Genomic DNA, 25,587 nt, shown 5'->3' with positions numbered 1-25,587 from the left:
TACAAGACTAGGTTCAAGTCAAGTCAACCCCCATCCACGAGTAAGCTAGGCGAACATAGTGAAACTTTAATAGTAGAAAAAAATAAGTAAGTAAACAAATAGAATAAAAAGAGGAAGAGAATCAGCCTCCTCAATTTAAATGCTTATTCTAAAATGTTAATAATTAGGTACTGCCAGGTTTTAAAAAAGTTTTGCACAAATCCTCTAAGTGAGTATTTAATATTTTCCAATTACAAGTAGTATATTAAATTGGCTACCCACTGACTGAAAAGAGGTGAGTTAGGATTCTTCCAGTTGAGCAAGATAAGTCTATGTGCAAATGGTGAAGTAAAGGCAATTACAGTTTATTTGTCCTTCTCCACTTTAACCCATCTGAAGGTACACCAAACACAGCTGTTAGTGGATTAGGACAGAGTGTGACACCCTGGCTGTCTGAAAGGCATTTAAAGATTTTGGTCCAAGATGATGTTAATTTGGTGCACCCCCAAAACATATGACCTGATTGATTGATTGCAACATTTACAGGCTGGATCTTGCCCTGGAAACATTTTGGACAATTTTAAATGAGACAGATGTGCTCAATAGATGATTTTAAGTTGAATGATTCTATGCTTTGCATATATGGAGCTAGAGTGAATTCTGTGCATAGTTGCCTTCCATTCCTGTTCCGAAATGTTGAGTGACAGATCCTTTTCCCAATGTACTCTGGGATCTTTGAAAGGGAGGAACTTTAAAATGTTTTAATATATTACAGAAATGCTGTCTGAGTTCTTGTATCCAGAGGGGGTGCTAGCTCCCTGGTTGGTATACAGTAGGTTATTTGAAATTGCGGCATGTTGCATACTGTAAACAGAAACTATATAGATATAATTTAAAAAGGCGATACCCCTCCCTTAGTGATATGGTGGTAAGAAATCACATAGGAGAAATAACTTAGCTATCTTTAATGACGGTTTACGCAGCATAACAGATGAGGAAGCCATGACAAGACCATCACCGAAGTGGGAGCCCGATGTATAGAGTAGAGTAGAGTAGAGTAGAGAGTACTTCCTTCATTGGTTCCATATTCTGAGTGAATGAAGCACAATTGGGTTATTAGTATATTGGTGATAGTATTTACTGGGGTACAAAGCAAGGAATACAAAGAAGTGCTGCAGGATTTTATTTCCATTGTGGACCAGGCCTGTGTATGTTCATCCATTTGTGTCAATGTCCAGGTTTTTATAGCTTGTATATTTTCTGCCCAGTAATAAAACTGAAAGTTAGGTAGAGCCATGACACCTTCTACCTTAGGTCTTTGTAGGTTCGCCCTTTGGCTTCGTGGATGTTTTGAATTCCAAATAAATTATGTTATCATTGAATATAACTTCTTAAAAAATCTTACTTACATTTTTCCAAGCAGACAGTAAAATTTTGTTGATAAAGAGCTTTAGGTTTAATTGTGATGTTTACCCCTAGGTATTTAAAATGACATGTGATGATAAAAGGGAAGGTGTCCAATCTAATATTGTGTACTGGAGAATTCACTGGAAAGAGCACACTTTTATTCAAATTAATTCTGAGACCGGAAAAATGTTGAAATCCTGTTAGTGCTGTTAGTACTGCAGGTACAGTATTTTGTGGATCTGATATATATATATATATATATATATATATATATATATATATATATATATTGTGAAGGACAGCCGGGTCCCATGCCTGGCAGGGACGCCCCTGCTGCATCTGTTCCGGGGGAGCCACCATGGACAGCTCAATACCTTCCCCGGGATGCTTGGTGGCAGTCTCCCTGGCGGATGGTGATCCCTCAGCCTAGCGCATGGGTCCATGGGAGATGGAGTCCTCCACAGCCTGGTTGGGGGCTCGGATGGCCACTAGGGGGAGCTGCATGGAGTCTGCAGCCCGGCTGGTCAAATCTTCAGTCCCACCCAGAAGTGCAATTGGAACTAGGAGGTCAAGCACCTGGCATGCTTCCGGGTGGGTTATAAAAATGGGCCAGCCGCCACCACTCAGTGAGCCAGGGTCGGGAGGAGGAGGACTACGCTTGCAGAGGAGTAGTGGGAGAGGAGAAAGAATTGTTGGTGTGTGGAAAAGAGTGCTTGTGGGACTGTGTATTGCCTGTGGATCACGGGGAAGACGTGCGCCCATGGGTGAAGAAGAAAATAAGAGTCCTTGGTTTATTACGTGCCTCTGTGTCATTCTGTGCCGGGTCGGGCGCCTGTATAGCGCCCTTTTTTACTATATATATATATATATATATATTTATAGTACCATATCATCTGCATATAGTGAAATTTTCTTCTCTGATAATCCCCTTTATCTCATAAGCATTTTGACAGTGAACTGCCAGTGGCTCTATGGCGATTGAAAAAAGCAGTGGTGACAAGGGGCATCCTTGTCTAGTACCACGTTCTAGTTTGAAGTAGTCTGAAATAATGTTGTTGATGCAACCTGAAGCTTCTGAACTGGCATACAGCAGATGAATCCATGCACATACTGTATGTTCGGGCCAAACCCAATTTTTTTCAATGTGGTGAAAAGGTAGTTCCATTCAACCATATCAAATGCTTTTTCTACATCCAATGATAATAATATCTCCGGGGTGTTGGACTTTGTGGGTGAATATATTACATTAAACAGGTAACGAAGATTGGAAGCTAAGTGTCTGCCTTTAATAAATCCAGTTTGGTCTTATGATATTACTGAAGGAAGATCTTTTTCAATGCTACTGGCAAGGCCTTTAGAGAGTATCTTAACATCATTATTCAGAAGTGAGATTGGTCTGTATGATGCACATTGTAATAAGTCCTTGATTTTGCTTTGGAAACACGGTAATTAATGCTTGGCAAAAAGTTTGAGGTAAAATTTGATTGTCTCTGCCTTCTGTAAATGTTGCTAACAAAAGGGGAGCTAACTTAATTGAGAATTTTTATAAAATTCAGCAGGGTAACCATCAGGGCCTGTTGCTTTCCAGCTCTGAAGTGAGTTCATAGCATCTAGCAATTCTGAAAATGCCAGAGGTTGTTGTGGTATCTGTAATGCATCCAAAAACACATTAGGTTGTGTCTTGTCTTCTTATATCTGAGTAGAATAGAAGGCTTATAGTAGTCTCTAAATGTGTGCATTATATTTACCCTACAAATGTTTTAATCAACACACTACTGCATATACCAAGAATTCCTATACAACCCCTTGGAAATGCCTTTAGCCCATTCCCTTTCATTATGTTCAAATACCATATTTGTTTTAGATATTTCTTGACTAGTTCATAAATCCAAAAACAGTTCATCTCTTGGATCCATGTAAGGCAGGACATTAATCCCAATCATACCAGATATCGCTCACATTTCTCATGTAACAATGTAGGTTTACTATAGGACTACAAAAATCATTGGAGAATACCTTTTTGGACATAAACCTGGCAAATATTGTGAATTATTATTAGAGACATACATACAAACATCAAGAGATGTTTTTAACTATAACTCAAAGTCACATCGATGTGACCCTCTAATTCTCTAGTGCAAACTCCAAATGTGATTGTGCCTTGTGATTACCTCCATACCTCAACAGGGAATTTCTCGCGTTCTAATGTCTGCCACACTACTTGGCAACATATTCCATGTGTCTATGGTTCTCTGTGTGAAGAAAAACATCCTAATGTTTGTGCAAAATTTACCCTTAACAAGTTTACAACTGTGCCCCTATGTTCTTACTGAACTAATTTTAAAGAAATAGTCTCGATATGCTGAAATAATCCCCTTCATAATTTTAAACACTTCAATCATTTTTCCTCTTAATCTCCTTTTGCTTAAATTGAAAAGGCTCAACTCTTTTTTCCTTTCCTCATAACTCATCCCTTTGCCCTGGAATGAGCCTAGTCACTCTTCTCTGAACTTTTTCCAGTACTGCTATATCTTTTTTTGTAACCTGGAAACCAAACCAATATAGATGATGACTCACCAGCGTTTTATAAAGCTTGAGCATAAACTCCTTTGACTTGCACTTTGCACATCATGCTATATAACCTAAAACTTTGTTACCATTCTTAATGGCTACTGAACGCTGTCTGGAAGTTAACAGTGACATTTCACCAACTACTCCTAAATCCTTGTCACAAGGTGTACTTTCGATTTTCAGACCTTCCATTGTATATTAAAATCTAACATTTGAACTCCTACATAAAAAACATTATATTTACTTACATAAAATTTCATTATTTATCAGACACAAATCTGCACAGGCCTGTAGGCTAAGTCCCTCTATAATGATTCAATGCATTTTAGATTATATGCCAATTCACCTAGCTTGGTATCATCTGCAAACTTAACCAGCTTGTTATATTTGTTCATTTATGCATACTAAAAACAACATTGGCCTTAGCACTGACCCCTGTAGGACACCACTCAGGCAGTTCTGATAGGGTTCCTCACATTATACCCATTATACCCATCTGTTTCCTGTATATGAGCCAATTTTGCATTACACCATGAACTACCATGTCTTTTGATGCCCTACCTCTCATGTGGTATCTTATCAAATGCATTCTGAAAGTCAAGATAAATATTATATGCACTACTTTGGTTGATTCCTTTGGTTGCTCCCTCATAAAATTTTAGAATGTTAGTAAAACATGACTTCCCTCTTCTGTTCCTGCCATTTGTTGCTTAATTTTTTCCTTAATAAATTCTTCCATTAATTTACCTGTCATGCAGATTAAGTTTATTGGCCCATAGTCAGCTGAATCTGCAACAATTATGGTTTTATTTTACAGGATAGCTGCCATTTAGCTTCCCTAATGTCCTTCTTAATGGTTGTCCTGATGGTCTTATATGCCCTATGACTTACATTTGAGTTTTTAGTCTTATACACATTATACAACTGTTTTGTCCTTTGCAGCTTCTTTTTCAACTCTTTATTAACCCACTTCAGAGTTTATTTAAAATTCCTACTAATTCCAGATTTTGGGATGTACTTGTCCTGCATTATATGTGAAACATTTTTAAACCTGTTCCAGTGCTCCACACTTAAAAGCTTATCCCTGTCGATCCCATTAAGACTTAGCCTCATCTCTTCAATACTGTCTGCATTTTGGTCTATAACACACAACTAAAATAAGGCTTTTTTCCCTAATCCTTTCCAGACATATACAGATGTCCTCATTAAGATGGGGCTCATCACCCAAATGAAGGCAGCTTGCATTTAAATTCTGTTTTAGACATAAAGAGCACCGCCTTCCTCCTTCCAAAAAAATCAGTATCTCTCTATGTTATACTCATCTACATATTTGTTATTTAGCCAGGATTCTGTTATTGCTATAATATCATAGTAATGCTCAGCTACATACAACACCAGCTTACTTGTTTTATTTTGATACTTTCAGAATTTCAGCAAGTTATTTTAATGTGTTACTCATTTTACTTTTGCACTTAAATTTTGGGTTAGAATTGATGTTATTATTGGTTCCTTATGAATTGCTAGCTTTTACAATCCCCTGTACGTCTGCATTGTTTCAACACATACGTAAATATTAAGTTACTTCAGTGTAATTTATTCAAGTAAAAATATGTACTTTTTTAAAGTTACTTCTACTGAAAATGAACTTTGAGAAGTCTTACAAGCCTAAATGGAACCAAAACTGGTGATGGAATAGTGAAGTTTCGGCCCCTTCTTCAAACCGATGTCCAAGGTGGAAGGCCCACCTCCAGCTAAGGTTGGCCTGGTTCTTTCTGATAGGTTGTGCTCCTTCAACACTTTTCCATTAGTTGTTAGGGGAGAATACTTTGCTATCTATATTTGCCTAGTTTGGCTATTTTCCTGCCATATGCATTAACGATAATTATGGTCCATTTCCCTCTTCTCATTTCAGGCTATCCAGGATGGATGAGAAAGGAGGCTATGGATGTACCTGTGGCAGTCTTGGCTTGATATCCCCTGTCTTTATACTATGGGGATGGGGAGGGTTGTCAACCCAAAGGACATCCTTTATGTAGCAAACGAGGTACAGGCATCCTAGATAGTTTCCAATGCATAGATATGAGGGAATAATTCATACAGCACTGAGTAGTGCAAGAGATTGTTCATGGGTAAAGAGTTCTTTAGGCCATGTTCCAGGGCATCCAGCACAGACCATGTGATTGGGAATTCCTAGACAAGGTGCAGTGATGTTTCTCCCTGCAAGATGCAGTACGGGCAGTGTCTCTATCTGCACAGTTTCCTGCCATGCAAGAAGGAGCATAGTATCAAGCCTCCTGGATGACCATCCATGCAAAGCTTTTGTGTCTGTTGATGGGTTTGTTGGAAGTCATGTTCTCCCAGACCATTATGACTGTGGTGGTTGGGAGAATTCCCACAGGTTTGAAACTATTCTTGACTCTGATAAGCAGTTGATAGCCTTCAGTTTGCACACATCCAGTTTGACTCCCTGCAATGTTTTCTCTCTAATGAATTGGGCAATGTCCACACAGAACCATTTCAAAGTCTACGTGTTGTCCCACTTCTCCCATGCAAGCATTTTCCAAACAGGAAGGAGGAAGAATGAGGACATTGAAATTTTTGATGGGGCTCTTGCTGTAGTATGATAGTGCAGGCAAAAGGGTTCTTAACAAGTTGGGGGTGTCTGGTATCCCATTCCAGCCCTTGAAGGCTTCTTTGTACAAGACTGAATGCTTTACCCTGTTCTTCTTTGGGCTCCAGTAAAAGTAAAGAACTATTCTAGTTCTGGTGAATGCTTTGCACATTATGAGAAGGGGGGTCCATGCGCTTAAATCAAGTACTTCAAGATCAGGAGGATCTTGCTGCACAGTTCAAGTGCTTTGTCTTTGATGGTAAGGTCTTTGAGGTTCCAATTTGATCTTCCATTTAACCTGGGTCCGCTGCTCTTCTCAATCTACATGCTTCCGTTAGGTCAGATTATCTCAGGGCACAACATGAGCTACCACAGCTATGCTGATGACACACAGCTGTACCTATCAATGACACCTGATGACCCCGATTCTCTTGATTCATTAACACAATGTCTTGTATTTCTGAATGGATGAATAGTAATTTTCTAAAGCTAAATAAAGAGAAAACTGAAATTTTAGTGATTGGAAATAATGGATACAATGAGGCTATTAGAAATAAACTGAAATAAAATAAAAGTCAAGACGGAGGTAAGAAGATTAGGGGTAACTGTTGACTGTAGTCTGAATTTTAAATCGCATATTCATCAGACCATTAGGACAGCATTTTTTCACTTAAGAAATATAGCAAAAGTTAGACCTCTTATATCATTGAAAGATGCTGAGAAATTAGTTCACGCGTTTGTTTTCAGTTGACTAGATTACTGTAACGCACTCCTCTCAGGAATACCCAAAAAAGACATAAATCATTTGCAACTAGTGCAGAATGCAGCTGCTAGAATCCTAACTAGGAAAAGAAAATCCAAGCACATTTCTTCAGTTCTGATGTCACTACACTGGTTACCTGTGTCATTCAGGATTGACTTTAAAATTCTGCTTATGGTTTATAAAGCCTTAAATAATCTTGCCCATCTTATATATCGGAATGTCTGACATCTTATATTCCAAATCATAACCTTAGATCCTCAAATGAGTGTCTCCTTAGAAATTCCAAGAGCAAAACTTAAAAGAAGTGGTGAGTCGGCCTTCTGCTGTTATGCACCTAAAATCTGGTATAGCCTACCAATAGGAATTCGCCAGGCTAATACAGTGGAGCACTTTAAAAAAACTGTTGAAAACACATTATTTTAACATGGCTTTCTCATAACTTCACTTTAATTTAATCCTGATACTCTGTATATTCAATTCATTATAATAACTATTCATGGTGGCTCTAAAATCCGTACTAACCCCTACTCTCTCTTCTGTTTCTTTTTCGGGTTTCTTTGTGGTGGCAGCTTGTGCCACCACCATCTACTCAAAGCACTGTGATGTTCCAACATTGATGGACTAAAACCCAGAAGTCTGCATGACCATCATCATCAAGTCTTTCCGTGAGAACCCTAAATACAAAGAGGACTATTTCATTTATGTTAGGCTGAATGCCCAGAGAAGACTGGGCGGTCTCGTGGCCTGGAAACCCTGCAGATTTTACTTTTTTCTCCTGCCGTCTGGAGTTTTTTTTTTTGTTTTTTCTGTCCTCTCTGGCCATCGGACCTTACTCTTATTCTATGTTAATTAATGTTGTCTTATTTTAATTTCTTACTTTGTCTTTTATTTTTCTTTTCTTCATTATGTAAAGCACTATGAGCTACTTTTTTTTGTATGAAAATGTGCTATATAAATAAATGTTGTTGTTGTTGTAGTTGTTGATGAGTCTTTCATATCATGACCTCAGGGTTGCTCCCTCTCAGCTGAACCAAATGTCCTGGATCTTAATTGAAGTCTGGTTTGATAGAAAAGAAGAAGAGGGAAGTGGACAATAGGTGCAAATCACCTCTGACATCCTGCAGCTGACCTCTGCCCTGAAAGATTATCAGAAGTTGTCACATGTTTCTATTAGAACTGACATCAATTCCTGACTTGTGCAGAATACAATGAAGTTGTCCAAGTAGATGGAACCTATCGTTTGTCATTTCTCTTGTCCTGGTGTAGTGATCCCTCTAATCTCTACATTTTTTTTTGCATTCTGAGAAGAGCTGGAAAACTCTATTCAGGGGTCCTGGAGAAGAGGGTCCATCGGATAGTCGAACCTTGGATTCAGGATGAACAGTGTGGTTTTCGTCCTGGTCGTGGAACAGTGGACCAGCTCTACAGCCTTAACAGGGTCCTGGAGGGTGCATGGGAGTTTGCCCAACCAGTGTACATGTGTTTTGTCGACTTGGAAAAGGCATTCGACCGTGTCCCTCGGGGAATCATGTGAGGGGTACTCCGAGAGTATGGGGTACCGGACCCCCTGATAAGGGCTGTTCGGTCCCTGTACGATCGGTGTCAGAGCTTGATCTGCATTGCCGGCAGTAAGTCAAACCCATTTCCAGTGAGAGTTGGACTCCACCAGGGCTGCCATTTGTCACTGATTCTGTTCATAACTTTTATGGACAGAATTTCTAGGGGTCTGGTTTGGTGGACTCAGGATTGGGTCACTGCTTTTTGCAGATGATGTTGTCCTGTTTGCTTCATCAGGCCGTGATCTTCAGCTCTCTCTGGATCGGTTCGCAGCTGAGTGTGAAGCGGCTGGGATGGGAATCAGCACCTCCAAATCCGAGACCATGGTCCTCAGCCGAAAAAGGGTGGAATGCCCTCTCAGGGTTGGGGGCGAGATCCTGCCCCAAGTGGAGGAGTTCAAGTATCTCGGGATCTTGTTCACGAGTGAGGGAAGAATGGAGCATGAGATCGACAGGCGGATCGGTGTGGCATCCGCAGTGATGCGGGCTCTGCATCGGTCTGTTGTGGTGAAAAAGGAGCTGAGCCGCAAGGCAAAGCTCTCAATTTACCAGTCGATCTATGTTCCTACCCTCACCTATGGTCATGAGCTATGGGTAGTGACCGAAAGAACAACATCACGAATACAAGCGGCTGAAATGTGTTTCCTCCGTAGGGTGTCTGGGCTTTCCCTTAAAGATAGGGTGAGAAGCTCAGTCATCTGGGAGAGGCTCAGAGTAGAGCCGCTACTCCTCCGCATCGAGAGGAGTCAGATGAGGTGGCTCGGGCATCTGATCAGGATGCCTCCTGGACGCCTCCCTGGTGAGGTGTTCTGGGCACGTCTAACCGGGAGAAGGCCCCGGGGAAGACCCAGGACACGCTGGAGGGACTATGTCTCTCGGCTGGCCTGGGAACTCCTTGGGATTCTGCCGGAAGAGCTTGAAGAAGTGGCCAGGGAGAGGGAAGTCTGGGCATCTCTGCTGAAGCTGCTGCCCCCGCGACCCGATCTCGGATAAGCGGAAGAGGATGGATGGATGGATGGATGGATGGATGGATGGATGGATGGATGGATGGATGGATGAGAAGAACTCTTACACTGTACGCTTTTATATAAGAAAGAAAAAAAGAGTTATACTTTGCTAGATTGTCTCTAAGAGAAGAGCAGGTTCCTTTTGTGATGTAGTGTGTATGACAATTTTACCAATTCATCAGCTTTAACAACAAAAAAAACCTGCAATACTTGGAGAAAAAAGAAGTTTGATAACTTTTTTAAATTATCTTTCTCACTATAAAAAGGTGTGGCAATCACCAGGGGAAATTGGCAGTGTTGTCCCAAAAGGGGCATTCCCTTATGCAATTATCCTACCTATATGCAAATGTAGGTTCTTTACTAAGAAAAATATCCCAAAAAAATGTACAAAAACTTCTGAAACAATTGTACCATAGTATATATGTCAACCAATGCAAACTTAGTTTTCTTCAGGTGTACAATACTGAAAAGTAATATTATTAGAAACATTTTCATAATTTAGTGTGATTTTACATTGTTTTTCTTAAATTCAGGCTTTACTGAGCACCTGTAGTCCTTGCTTAATCACACCTGATCCATCTCGTTAGCTAATTATAAATACTACATTGGCTGTGTTTGAACTGGAAGTACACCATGACCCTCTGCAATCTTCATCAAGATGTTGATTTCATTTGAATACTTAATCACAATGTGATCACTTTCTTCTGACCACATTGTTTTTTTTTGACCTGATGCAATAATTATGTTTTAACCCCTAATGTTAAAATATTAAATTTAATTTGTTGTCTGATTTAGTAAATTGAGTAGACGCTCATTCGTTTTTTTTTTCAGTGAGTCTTTGAACATGCTGTGAATTAACATTCACAGTAAAAAATATGTACTAATAAAGGAATTTCAGCAATAATTCTTTTTTGCAATTTGTTTGCATTGACAGGACTCTAAAATATTGGGGGAAAATAGTTTCATGTACTGAAGCAGAGATAAAATATTACCTAATGTATTTATTCTGCTGCGGTGGGTTGGCACCCTGCCCGGGATTGGTTCCTGCCTTGTGCCCTGTGTTGGCTGGGATTGGCTCCAGCAGACCCCCGTGACCCTGTGTTCGGATTCAGCGGGTTGGAAAATGGATGGATGGATGGATTTATTCTGTTTATGTCTTTATGTATTTTCTATTGTATAAATGTTACATGCATTGATAAAAAGGTCATTGACTTCAGTAAAAGTTTAGCACTGCTGCATTATTGCTCCAGAGACCAGAGTTAAATTGACATCATTGTTTGTGTGGAGTAATACACACTCTCACAGGATAAATATTATATCTTGATTTAAGAATATAAAAGGTTAACCTTTCTACAATCTGTTGTGCATAAATATTAATAAATATTGTGGTATGGATCAGCATTCAGTGCTGTTGGGATAGTAACTCAGTAATAGTATAAATCATCCGCTTTATCTGAGTGTGTTCAGTATTTATTTTGAATTTACTTTGTGTAGATTTGATGTTTAACAGATTAAGTCCAATTAAATATTGTTTTGAGGTGCAAAGATGAGGCAAAAGTTTATACTCTCAATTAATTGTTAAGAACCACACCACTGTAAACTTGAAAAAGACTAAGCAGATAGTCTTCATTAATATTAATCCTCACTTTACATAAACCAAGTTGAAAATTGTTTTTTGTTAGTAGCAGTATTTAAATAAATCATACACATGCTACACTGAGTCTGACGATATTTTACTTCTCTTAAACTATTTTTGGGTCGTAGTCTGTGGATGGGATGCAAGCTTTAAGTAATATATGATTATATATTGTCTGTCTGCAGGCATACGCTTAGGTGTACTGTATGTGCATGAGGGGGGATACAAGAGACTGCTACCCTAATCCAAGGAGGGCTTCTCTCATTTTGTTGATGTTGATTGGTAAGCCATGGATTTGTCGTGACCCTTAAACATGTTATGCATGTTTGAAATTTTATGTTGTGACATGACAACTTGTTTTCCAGTCACATTTGAGAGGTTTAAGATGATGGATATTTTCAGCTCCTAATATAAATTTCATCTCAGTTACTCAGGTTCAAGCAGTTGGGCCTACAGTAATTTTTCAGCAGATGTGTCAGATGGGGGCCATGGAAAAATTGAGGGTGCACACCAAGATCAGTAGCATAGATGGATTTGTTATATGCAACTGTAAATATTTGGACAGAGACAACTTTTTTCTAATTTTGGATCTGTATAATGCCACAATGAATTTTAAATGAAACTACTTAGATGCAGTTGAAGCGCAGACTTTAAGCTTTAATTCAGTGGGGTGAACAAAACAATTGCATAAAAATGTGAGGCAACTAAAGCATTTTTTATCACAATCCCTTCATTTCAGGGGCTCAAAAGTAATTGGACAAATTAAATAACTGGAAATAAAATGTTCATTTCTAATACTTGGTTGAAAACCCTTTGCTGGCAATGACAGCCTGAAGTCTTCAACTCATGGACATCACCAGGGGCCTCATGTATAAATGGTGCGTACGCACAGAAATGTTGCGTACGAACCTTTCCACGTTCAAATCGCGATGTATAAAACCTAAACTTGGCGTAAAGCCACGCACATTTCCACGGTAACTCATTCCTTGGCGTACGCAATTTATCCGCCCGGTTTTGCAGACTGGCGGCACCCAGTGTCAAAACAGTGCTACTGTTCCTGTGTGATCACCCTTTCATTCTTAAATCCACATTCCTGGCGCGGCTTTATAAATACACTGAAATTAACTGCATATTGTTTATTAGTGTAATGCATCTGATTGTAATTAACCTGTAGCAATATAATGGTCCAGGGAATAGCCATAGTATTCCAAATACCATAACTGCTTTAGCGTTGTAACTCTCACTGCATGTTCTTTCAGCTGATCCCGTTAAGGGTTGCCACAGCAGATCATCTTTTTCCACATTACTCTTACTGCACCACTCGGAGTATTTATATCACTGTATCTGAGTGGGAAATCACAGCAGCAGCTGATTGGAAAGAGAATTATCGGTACACAGCATGAAGCAGATGCTGCCTGAGCCACAGCAAACGCTTTAGTCCCTGTACGGACTTCGCGGTTTAGAAACAGTTTCATCCCAAGAACTCTAAACACACTAAATCAGTCCATCAAGTGCTCCTTGTAGAAATATTTGGACTTATAAGTACAATTACCCCACTGTAAACTTGCACTACAGTTATAATATTGCACAACCTGCGCCACTTTATAAAGCGCGTATTTACATGTGATGACGGTATTCATTTCTAAGACGAAATGCAGCAAAACATGTTGATTATATTATACAGATAAAACTTTAACTTCATTTAAATAATCTGTATTGTTTATAATTAAACATGTGAGGACACGATGCCGCAGCGCTAGCTAGTTCAGTAATTGTTCCTGCCTTGCGCTGTATTCTTGCTGGTGCTGACGCGACACTGGAAAGATAGACGGATATAATAATTAAACACGTACTACTAAGATATTTCAATGTTCCTTAAAAGTTTTGAAGAATCGAAGTTCTAAGCTTACAGATGGCTTCACGTCTATTACATAGCTTATTGTGTGGCGATTGAGTTTTTGGAGAAAGAAAAGTAAGGACAGGAATTGGAGGTTAGTACGTTTGAAAGAGACAGTGCTGCTGTGATAAATTATTTAATTGAAGGTTGCGCATGGCGCAGCAAGCCTCTTGCATGAGACATGAACAAGCACTGCACCACCGTGTTCCCATGTTTAATAACATGCTTTCATTCCTATCATCATGAAAAAGATATCACGTATACATCTCAGTATTTTAATTATTCAGAGAGCTGTAATATCACAAATGTAATGGATTATGTGTCCTGTCGGAGAAAGAGAAAGCCCGTTTAAAAAGCAGGTAGTGATTCATACACATAGAACACATAGAAGATCAAATACAGAACAAAGCATTTAACATGCCACTTTAGTTACAATGGGATTTGAGAAACTAGTAAATTAAACGATTTTAAGATGAAGTTTATGATGTTCTACTTTAATGGCAAAATAAACTACGTGATTAAAGTGGAAATTTCGAGATTAAAGTTGACATTTCGTGCTTTTTTCCCCACTGTGTGCCTTTTTTTTGTCTGTACCCTAATAAGCTTTCATATGACACTCAGACGGTGGGCTACGAGTTGCCTTTTCACGCTGACTTTGATATGTGACAACATCTTTTTTATTTCGGGCACCGTGCGACTTTATGAAGTTGAGCCTTCGAGTTTCTCCGACACTCTGTCACTCGATCAGCTTCCTTTTGTTGATTATACCACTGTTTAAACCAACAAATAGTACGTTTTTCCTTTGCCTCCACTTGGTATTCGCTGAAATTCTTATATTTTCTCCCGTGCTTTTCCCATTGTCTTTTCATAGAAGGCTATTTATATTGATTTGCAGAGGCGTAATTCTGGGAGGAGTTGGGGCGGGACAGAAGGCGCGTGCACGTGCGTTTCTTTTCACGCAAATCGGGATTTATGTAGTAGAAGAACGTGAAAGTATGCGTGCGCACAGATTCCTGCATCTGGATTTTTCTGTGCGTACGCACAATCCCGCTTTTGTGCTTACGCCATGTTATAGTGTGAGTTCTACGCACGGCGTTATACATGAGGCCCCAGGTGACTGACTTGGCCATTCAAGAATTTTCCACTTCTTTGCTTTAATAAACTCCTGGGTTGCTTTGGCTGTATGTTTTGGGTCATTTTCCATCTGTATCATGAAACGCCGCCCAATCATTTGACTGCATTTAGTTGGATTTGAGCAGACAGTATGTCTCTGGACACCTCAGAATTCATTCGGCTGCTTCTGTCCTGTGTCACATCATCAATAAACACTAGTGTCCCAGTGCCACTGCCAGCCATGCACGCCCAAGCCATCACACTGCCTCCACCGTGTTTTACAGATGATGTGGTATGCTTTGGATAATGAGCTGTTCCACGTCTTCTCCATACTTTTTTCCATCATTCTGGTAGAGGTTGATCTTGGTTTCATCTGTCCAAAGAATGTTTTTCCAGAATGGTGCTGGCTTTTTTAGATGTTCTTTAGCAAAGTCCAATCTAGCCTTTCTATTCTTGAGGCTATTCTTGCACCTTGCAGTGCACCATCTGTATTTACTTTTATGCAGTCTTCTCTTTATGGTAGACTTGGATATCTATACACCTACCCCCTGGAGAGTGTTGTTCACTTAGTTGGCTGTTGTGAAGGGGTTTCTCTTCACCATGGAAATGATTCTGCGATCATCCACCACTGTTGTCTTCCGTGGACGTCCAGGTCTTTTTGCGTTGCTGAGTTCACCAGTACTTGCTTTCTTTCTCAGGATGTACCAAACTGTAGATTTTGCCACTCGTAATGTTGTAACAATTTTTCTCGGATGGGTTTTTTCTGTTTTCGCAGATTAAGGATGGCTTCTTTCACCTGCATGGAGAGCTCCTTTGACCGCATGTTGTCAGTTCACAACAAAATCTTCCACATTCAAGCACCACACCTCAAATCAACTCCAGGCCTTTTATCTGCTTAATTGATAATGACATAACAACGGACTTGCCCACACCTGCCCATGAAATAGCCTTTGAGTCAATTGTCCAATTACTTTTGAGCCCCTGAAATGAAGGGATTGTGTTTAAAAAAATGCTTTAGTTTGCCTCAAAATTTTATGCAATCATTTTGTTCACCCCACTGAATTAAAGCTGAAAGTCTGCACTTCAACTGAATCTGAGTTGTTTCATTTAAAATTCATTGTGGTAATGTACAGAACCAAAATTAGAAAAAAGTTGTCTCTGTCCAGATATTTATGGACCTAACTGTAGTTGTGTTTTTTTATTTCACAGCCTGATCTGTAGGCATTTTACTTCACTTCGCTTAAGAGGCTAATTTAGTTAAAATAGTCGGCTGAAAGTTAATTGACATCTCTTCTTCACAAGATATTGCTTTACCAATAGATCCTTAAACTATACATTAGTACACAATACATTACATAAGTAATTATTTTAAAAATCCAAGGCATAAAAATGGTTTTACACTATTCACTGTTTTTATTTTATCTATTTGTTTATAACTCAGTTAAAAAAATTCTAAACGATGTGTATGCCATCGCAATGCAAAACATTGAAAAAAATCTATACATGTTTAAAGTCGAGTCGTCTTTGCTATGATAATAAAGTATCGTCATCATTACGATGTGAAGATTAAAATACACATCTTATCATTAACCCTTTGCCGCTATATGTCGACTATTCAACTTTCTTGCTGCAGTTATACAGTAAACATCATTGCTCTCATTGCAGTTTTTCTTTAAATCTGCACTAGAGTTCTGCATATACAAGTTTGTTTAGAAAACGAACGATATATTACATTTTTCTTTTACATTGGAATCACAAAAATGAGTTAGAATACACAGACTTAATAAAGTTTTAATTTTGTTGTTCAATGTTAATGTCCCGCCTCCTTCCTGGGACCAAACTATAAAAACAACCAATTGTTATGTACTGTACTTAAATCCTAGACGTAATGGAGAATTTACTTCGACTTTTTCTATTTCTCTGCCTAAAATGTAAGCATTATTCGGTTTAAATGTTTTTATTTTCTTTGTTAATTACAAGTTAAATCAAACTGTTGTTTAAAATACTGTTATTTCATTTTCAGGTGTGCGGTGTCAAATAGAAGTCAATCAAACTCCAGAAAGCTTACAAGTTGCACTTGGTGAACAGGCAGCAATTACTTGTCGGTTCCAAGCTTTTGGCTTTAATAATCTGCAGTGGTATCGACAGGTTCCAAATTCTCCACCCGAGCACATTGCTACCTGCGTAACAGATGGTATCGAATATAAAGACGATATGAAGTTTTCTCTGAGCAGGTCGGGCCAAGCTAGTAACCTAACAATCATCAGCTCCGAAATCCGACATTCGGCTGTCTATTTCTGTGCAGTGGAGGCACGTTGTGTTTATCACACAGAATGGCTATACAAAAACCTCAGTCTAAACAGCTGTTAAAACGACTTACTAAAATGAGGCTATTACAAAGGAAAACCACAAAAACAGTGTATTTAGCAAAATTTAAACGATCTGCTTCATGAATGAATACAATGCAGGACACTACGGAGCCCCTGAGGGGACATTGTGTATTTTTTTTTCTGGGGATTTTTCTGGTGCACCAGATATTTTCAAGTGCCCACCAGATACTTTCAAGTGCGCACCAGATAGTTTCAAGTGCGCACCAGATAGTTTCAAGTGAGCACCAGATACTTTTAACCGCACAGTAACTGAAAAGGGGCTCCATACCTATACATAATTTGTGATGCATATTAGTTGTGTTTTATAGTTGCACTTAGGAAAAATGGAAGTTGGAGACATTATAGAAGTATACTTTCAGCTTGGTCTTAAACACAAAGACATAGTGTTTGTTCTTGCAGTTCGTCATGCATACATTATCACTGAAAGGCATTTAAAACGTATATTGAAGTCTAAAGGTCTATTTCGTCGTAAGGTCTACAGCAACATTGAGGAAATTATTACATTTATACAGCAACAATTGCAAAGTTCAGGATAGCTTCATGGTACCGATGGATGCACGCAAAATGTCAAAGAAATGGTTTGCATGTGAAGAAGAAAGATTTTCGTCTGATATTGAAGGCGCTATATCCAAGAGGAGTTTGTCTTAGAAAAGCCAGAAGACTCCATCAGCGTAACTATTTTGCAAGAGAACCAAACTATATATGGCATTTTGATTCTTATGACAAACTTAAGCCATTTGGTATTTGTATAAATGGTTGCATTGATGGGTTTTCCAGAAACATTATTTAGTTAAATGCATTTACTACAAGCAGTAATCCAAAAATGGTGCGAGGCTACTTTGTGGAAGCTATAGAAAGACTAGGAGGTTTCCTAAAATAGCCAGAGGAGATCTGGGTACTGAAAATGAGATTTTCAAAGGTTTCTCCGCTGTAATACAAATGTACGGAGTGCCATAGACAGCTACTTGGACGGAGCCAGCACTGCCAATCAACGAATAGAAAGTTGGTGGGGACTTCTAAGGAGGGAGTCAATGGAATTCTTCATCTCTTTGTTCACTGATCTGAAGGACAACGGCATGTTTGATGGATGCTTTCTAGATAAAAGTATTCTTCAGTTTTGTTTCATGGGAATTGTCCAGGTAAGACAATTAACATGAAACACTTTTTTTATTTTTTAATATACCACAAGCATCGCTACTATCTGTTTTTGTCTTAATAACTCTTGTATGCGTTTAAAGGAGGTCATTTTATGTTATTATGTATGCCACTTTGTCTTGTATATGTCCTTTAGAATGTACACAACCAACTTTCTGTGACATGAGTGAACTAATCACCTGCATTTTTAAATGAGGACACTTTACTTTTTTTGACAGAAAGCCGCAATACTTACAGCGAGTGTAATGTGTGTGCCTGATGTATATGATAGTTTAGCGATGTCACATGAGACGTGATAGCTGCGAAGAAAAGAAACCCTTCTGAGTTTTTAGTCCAATATGCATGAAAGAAATGTTGCTTTCGCAAAGAGAAGCTGTTTACAATTGGATGCATTTACAGAGTGTTGTAGACAACTTATAGATTGTTTATGTCTTACAGAGTGGGCGATGACAGCAACTATGGTATCCAACTAACAGCTAGAAGCAGCACAGCTATTATTAAGATGATGCCAAAAAAAAGCTATTAGTTGAATATATCCAAACAAACGATTCAAATGCATTTAAAAGAATGTATCCACTGGGCCGGGCTCATGCAAAATGAACGATCACCTGGATTAGTTTAAAGCACCGGTCGTAACATGTTACCGGTATTCGAAAAAAACAAGTATAATTGGATATTTGGGCTGTATCTTTGGCTTCCAGAGTTACAGATTCTCCACGTTAAACAGTAATCAAAGCACAGTGCTGTGTTTAATATATGACAGATGGGTTTAATGTTTCAAATGATAAATAGTACATTAGCTAGCATTTGAATCAAAAGGAACAGGTACTTGTGAGCACAATCCCAGGCACTCCCAGGCGCTTACCCAGTGCTGTACCATTCACATGCTAAATCATATGCAACCAATTTTTGCAACCATTTGGCAATCTTGCGGTTATATCCATTTCGAGAAATCCTTAAATTATAGAATGGAGTTCAGTAAGTGTTTAAACTCTGACAGTTTTTTAAAAAAAATCTGCAAATACTATATCACTTTGCTCTCATTCATTGGTAGTGTTAATATACTGAATGTTGTGTAATTTACTGTACTGGTTTATTGCTTGCATAATTTGAACTATATAAATATGATTTTATTATTATTGTTTCACTTCCTTTGTTTCCATTCAGATAGCGTTGTCTTCATTTAATTAAACATGTAGATGGTACTGTTGCATTTATCTTTTTATTCACAGCATTTAAAACCTTTTGTCAAACCTGCTTTATTTACCCTCAGGTATCAAACTCATCCATTCATCCAACCATTTTCAAACCTGCTTCATCCTGACCAGGGTCATCAAGAAGCTGGAACCTATCCCAATAAGTGTAGGGTACAAGGCAGGAAAGCAATCCCTGGATAGGGTGATAGTTCATCACAGAGTGAACACACACATACACACACACAAATGCACACACAGACATTAGCACCAATTTAGCATCTTTCTATAGTTTTGTTCATTGAATTCAATAATCAGTTCTCCTTTATTGACAGTCTTTGAGTATGGTATATGCATTTGAGGGTTGTATTTTATGTATTGCATTTTATTATTGCTTTTTATGTAAGATACTTCGTTTCACATTTCACATTTAATAAATCTAGTTTATTCTGATTGGTAGGCTACATTCTTAACAATAAAGGCCCCAAAGTGTTTCTTCAGATGATTCCATGTGGGAACCATTTTTAGTTCCTAAAACAATCATTCACATGAAGGCTGCAGAAAGAACTTTTATTTATTTAGATCTGTAACAGGTTTCATAAATAACCATGAATAGATAAACAGATTTTTCAAATCTGAAAGGATTTATGATTTCAAAAGGACTCTTGCTGCATGCAATACCACAGAATAAATTCAGGTTTTCTTGATCTGTTGTATCCTGCTAGACAAATAACTTATACATTAAAGATTTCAGTTTTGTCTGCATATTAGGAGCCATTTTCAAATTTCAAAAAAAATTTCATTTAAAAACACTCACAGAATAAAATAGCTTTTATTTCAAGAAATGTTTCTACAAGGAACCATGCACACAATGCAATAAAGTGTCACATTGGAACCATTAATTTTAAGAGTGTAAACTATGAAATCAGGGATGGTATTAGGATTTTAGGGCAAGTTGGGGGCTAGAATAGAACCTTGTCTAATATCCAAAATGGCTTGGACTGGCCCTGGGCATTGTAATGTTTCTGCATAGTTAAAATAAATAAAACAAGACTCAGACACAGAGTTGATAGCTTTTCTCTACTGCCACATTCAATTACACTGCTGTACAAGAACGTTATCCAGTGCTTTTTGTTATATACTATCTTGATATAGCACTTGGATTCAATTGATTAACTTGCTTTGCTTGCCCACCCCCTTCCAAGCCATCACCCCAAAAACCCCTGCCAACCACTTCATGTCTCTGCCTCTCACGTTGTTAAGAGGGGGCTGAACGCAAGCTAAGGAGATGTGGTCGCTCCTCAGAAACCCCCTCTTAAATGGTGATACAATGGGAAACAAATACATTTTTTACCTCCTGTATGCTCAATCAGCTGGCTTGCTGCTGCTGTTTGTGCTGTGTGATCTGCATGTTGCACCACGCTTCGAAAATTTAAAAGTCTGTACAGCAGCTGTCCTTTTGCCTCACTGCCTTCTCTCGTGGGACGTTAAAGTGTCTCTGAGAAAATCATGTCTCAACCCAAGATTTTTTTTTATAATAGAGAGATTTATAAACACTACAGTTTACAGAGTAAATATTGCACCCATTTAACTTGGTTTCCCAAAGCAATTTTCCACTGCCCAATTTCTGCAGCTATAGCCACATGTTCATCATCAATTTATATCCTACTCCATTATCTTGCCTGTCATTTCCAAATGTTTTTATGTAAGAAAAATGTAAGTAAATTTTATTTTATAAAGGGTAAAAGGCCTGTGTACCAATGAATAAATTCCGTTTTTTTAGATATACAAGTGGTAATGCTTTATAGCTAATTGGTTTATTTTTACATTCTTTTAATAGGATGAACTTGATGAGACTGTGCAAGTATGGAATTCACATATTATCAGACCTTCAAAAAATGACAAAGTTCCCAGCGGTCGTCCAAACATCATGTACTTGATGCCGGAGTTATATGGGACTGAAAACTTTTGTCTCCTATAGACAAAGCTGATCTTCAGCTGTGTAAGAGTGCTTGTATATTTCGATCAACAGTTCCATGTGACCCTGATGTTTATGAGTTCTGTAATATTACCATGGTGGAATTGCAACTGGTTTTCCCAAAAGACACCTATGATGCATTAGATTTATACATACAATTGAGAAATGGTATAAGAGCGTCACTCTGAAATTGCATTCAGGTTTAACAGAAATGTAATTCTGAACTATCATCTTTAATCTCTAATCCACATTAATGCACATGTAAATATACTGGCATACAATTTTTAAGAAATAAATTGAATTTGGATAAGAAAATTTTTTGCATGTAATGAAATGTGTAAGACCCTGAAGAAAAAGCAAACCACAAACAGTTGGTCAAAAGTTTTTAATTAGTAGGTACTATAAAACATAACATTCACACAATAAATCAGTTGCCTTTATAAATCTCTATATCAGCTACAAAACTATGCACTTCTCACCAAATTGTAAAACAGCACCAGTGCAAACTGAAAAGTTTCAATGAACAACACTATTGCAAGGAAAATATATTTTCAACTATACAATATGTAATAACTTCACTTTAAATTTTTGGATGAATGGCTGGTCCATTGAATACAAAACTGCTAAACTCAGAGCTCAAAACCTCAGGAACCAGGTATTCTACATTATCTAGAACCTATGCAATTTCCTAAATACTATACCTCTTTACAAAAACAGAGAAAACAGTCAATGTATCAAACAGCAGATCTTTCTATAAGATTCAAAAAACAATTCTTGATTAATATATGTGGACCTTTATCAAAATATTTTTGTGGTATAGTATACAAATTCACTCTGAAACATTTTAGATAAGTCAAACAACTTGCTTGTGTGGTATAATTCCAAAACTGAATTTAAAGATCATGTGTGGTACTATTATACATCTCCAGAGGTAGGGTAGATTCTGCAATAATGGGACATTACGTGATAGGTAACAATTTCCTTTCTACAGCATTTTCAGCGGATTCTTATTAGTGTATTTCTTTTAGTTGAGTAAAATAAAATACCAAAGACACTCTAAGTAGGAAATTTATTTGTTGAATTAATGAATGGGTTTTATCATTCAGGGTCATATTACATAATATTCCATAGTATTTGGCTCCGCACTGCCAAACCTTGGAATAGTGACCTAAAAGAGAAAAAAAAAGAACACCTGAAATTCCACATTTTATGCAGTGTGTATGCCTACAACATATCCATTGCAAAGCAATTGCCAGACAGAATATTGTCGAATTCTGTACGAAACTCGGGATATGAATTATAGGTGCATGGCAACTCAAGAACTGCTCCACAAGTATGAGCTACAGGCCTTCGACTAAGACCAGACAAATTATTGAATGCTACTTCAATTTTGTCTTTGCACATAACATTTGAGCCTGTGCAAAACCTCAAGAAGGTCTCAAGTCTTCTCTGGTCTACACTTCGCACATAGCACAGTAAATGATTTAAGACCACTTGCTCATGCTCCCTCAAGAATTCTTTTGATGGTTTTAAAATCTGTGCTACTTTCCTGATTGTTGCCTTCTTTGATTCATACAGCTTCAGTGTGCTTACTTTATTTATCAGATTACAGTGCATGACTGCTCTAACAGATATGAAGCAATCAATGATGAATTTTGGCTCTTGCAATAAAACATTGTGCACCATTGTCAAAATGGCAGACTGCATATTATCTTGTGGAGGCAGAATGTGAGATCCCATTCTTGTGAAGAGGTCAATTAAGTCTTCCTTATTAATTTCATCCATGTTGCCCTGTAATGCCTTCTCAACGCATTCTTGTTCTGCAGAAGACAAGTATTTTAGAAAGGATGACATCAATATGCTTTCATCCACTGCATCAATTCCCTGAATACAGGCAAAGACAAATGCTTGTGAAAGTCTGACAGGGTATAATACCATGGTCCACATTACCTTTAGACCATATTCTACCAACAGCCTGCCATTCCTTCTCTGAATAGTCTAGCCTGAGTCTGGGGACCCGTTCCTCCTCTCCTTCACACTGTTCCATAAACTCCTCCCAAAAGGCTGTGTAGGCTTTCCTTGATACTCCATCATCATCTATTGCCTTCTCACAGACAAACTCAATTTGCAATATTACATCCAGAACTTTAGGTTCCTTGAAAACATTCATCATATCCTGAATTATATTTACAAGTCTTATTTTTATTTTCTGGACCTCTTTTACACTTAGCTGGTTCATCTGTTGAAGCCACAGGCAATTGTTGATCATTCATTATGAACTCCTGCAAGACAAATATTGTATTAGACTTGATATGACATATTACAGGATAAGAGCAAAGCCTACATGGTACAACATATCAAACATGGCAACAAAATTTTGGTGTTCTCTGTTTAGTACTGGGACATTTCTTACTCTGTACTTATTCATAGATGCAATGTGCTGTACCTCTGGACTGGGAAGCAAAGAAAAATAAATCTACTTAACATAATAGGTCAATAATATTATTCATATTTGAAATCACATCAAGCAGTGCAATTTGTAAAAGAAGGCATTGATTATTAACTACAATAATACAATGCAGTTAGTAGTATAACTAGATTTATCAGTGTGCTTCATTTATCAGAATATGCACTTGTAAATTAGAGAGAAGTGGGTTTTTTATTTATTTTTTTGGGGGGGTACAAATATTTAATTCCAAATAAAATATAGGCAGCATCATAGCGCGGTGGGTAGCGCTGCTGCCTTGCAGTTAGGAGATCCGGGTTCGCTTCCTGGGTCCTCCCTGCGTGGAGTTTCCATGTTTTCCCCGTGTCTGCGTGGGTTTCCTCCCACAGTCCAAAGACATGCAGGTTAGGTGCATTGGCGATCCTAAATTGTCCCTAGTGTGTGCCTGGGTGTGTGTGTGCCCTGCGGTGGGCTGGCGCCCTGCCTGGGGTTTGTTCCTGCCTTGCACACTGTGTTGGCTGGGATTGGCTCCAGCAGACCCCCGTGACCCTGTGTTAGGATATAGCGGGTTGGACAATGACTGACATTACTTATTTTAACATTGTGCAACCTACACTGAATGTAGGACAATTACAGATACTAAAATTTGAACTGACCATAGCATATGTGATTATAAACAATATTAAAGAGTTGACTTATCAAAGTTTTTCTGAAACTCAAGAAAGTAACCTACATACCTGATCTGGGAAATGCCATGAAAGTGTAGACATAAGAGCACTCTCACTGTTATTATACATGTTGCCAAACTGAATCTCAGGATCTTCCAATGATGTGTCAATAGCAAGTGCAATTACAAGTTTGTCAGAATTATCAATAGGTGAGCTAGATACAAACTGCACAGACAGATATAAAACACATTTTACTCTCTTATTATTTAAAGTAATAATATCCTGTTTCCATGTCAGAAGTAACAACAATTAGAGGCAAGGCTTTGTGTAGCACTAGGTACATAATCCCACAAACAAAGAGCTCGTTGTTCCTGTTCTGATCATACTATATATATATATATATATATATATATATATATATATATATATATATATAAATATATATTAGCAAAAATGAAATCAGACTATACCTTACTCTGCTCAGCTGTTCATGTGGACATTCATCATGGTCAGTATCTGAAGATATTCTTCCATGACCACTACCATCATAATTTTCATGCACTTTATTATCTGTCCACATTATCTTTCTTTCTGATTTCCTTTTTACTGTAGTGACCTATTCAAAAGAATACAAATAACCCTCAATTACAACGTACTTCCACAATGTAAAGCTACAGAACCTAAAAAAGAAATTAACAGCTTAAATTCAAACTTTACATCTTAGAAAGCATAAAGCTGAGAGATCATATTATTTTTTAGTGGCTGAACTGGAGATATGTAAATGTTCAATGAAAACCTACTATGCGTGCCACACTCTGCTCTTTGTGTTGTGATTCATCCATCTCAGGAACTGAAGATATGTTTCCATGGGAATGACCATCAATCTTTTCATTAACTCGAACATAGCTCTGCTTTCTTAGTTTTGGTTTTCTTTTCATTACACTGGCCTTTTAAGAAAGCACATTAGTGCTAAGTATTGAGCAGTGTGAAAGCACTTTTAAAAATATGTACTGTAATATTATCCCATTATTTTTCACAAACACTTCCAATATAATTTGAGCCCAAGTCTCGTGATAAACATTTAGGATATAGGGTGTACTGCATACCTTTCTCAGCTTGATCTGGGTTGACCCATCAGGCACAAAGTCAGAATCTGTATCTGAAGAAATGTCAAGGGCTAGCTGCTCATCAATGTCTGTTTTTTTTAACAAAGATAT

At 38.0% G+C, this 25,587-nt stretch overlaps 1 protein-coding gene and 1 gene segment (V, D, J or C); one reads left to right on the top strand and one right to left on the bottom strand.

The window, feature by feature from the left end:
• Positions 1-16,393: 16,393 nt before the first annotated feature.
• Positions 16,394-16,910, top strand: LOC127529214 (T cell receptor alpha variable 7-like). The segment is given in 2 exon segments: positions 16,394-16,471; positions 16,564-16,910. Coding segments are annotated over 2 exon segments (390 nt in total).
• A 5,427-nt stretch (positions 16,911-22,337) lies between these two features.
• LOC127529083 (uncharacterized) lies at positions 22,338-23,835 on the bottom strand. The gene is made up of 2 exons (XM_051931562.1): positions 22,618-23,835; positions 22,338-22,581 (listed from the first exon to the last, which is right to left on the bottom strand). The coding sequence occupies exons 1-2, from the start codon at positions 23,201-23,203 to the stop codon at positions 22,481-22,483; spliced, it is 687 nt and encodes a 228-aa protein (XP_051787522.1). The 5' UTR covers positions 23,204-23,835; the 3' UTR covers positions 22,338-22,480.
• Between the last annotated feature and the right edge of the window lie 1,752 nt (positions 23,836-25,587).

This window comes from Erpetoichthys calabaricus, chromosome 9 (genome assembly GCF_900747795.2).
Source record: "Erpetoichthys calabaricus chromosome 9, fErpCal1.3, whole genome shotgun sequence".
In the NCBI taxonomy this organism is placed as follows: Eukaryota; Metazoa; Chordata; class Cladistia; order Polypteriformes; family Polypteridae; genus Erpetoichthys; species Erpetoichthys calabaricus.
This window is presented reverse-complemented; position numbering and strand designations above follow the sequence as displayed.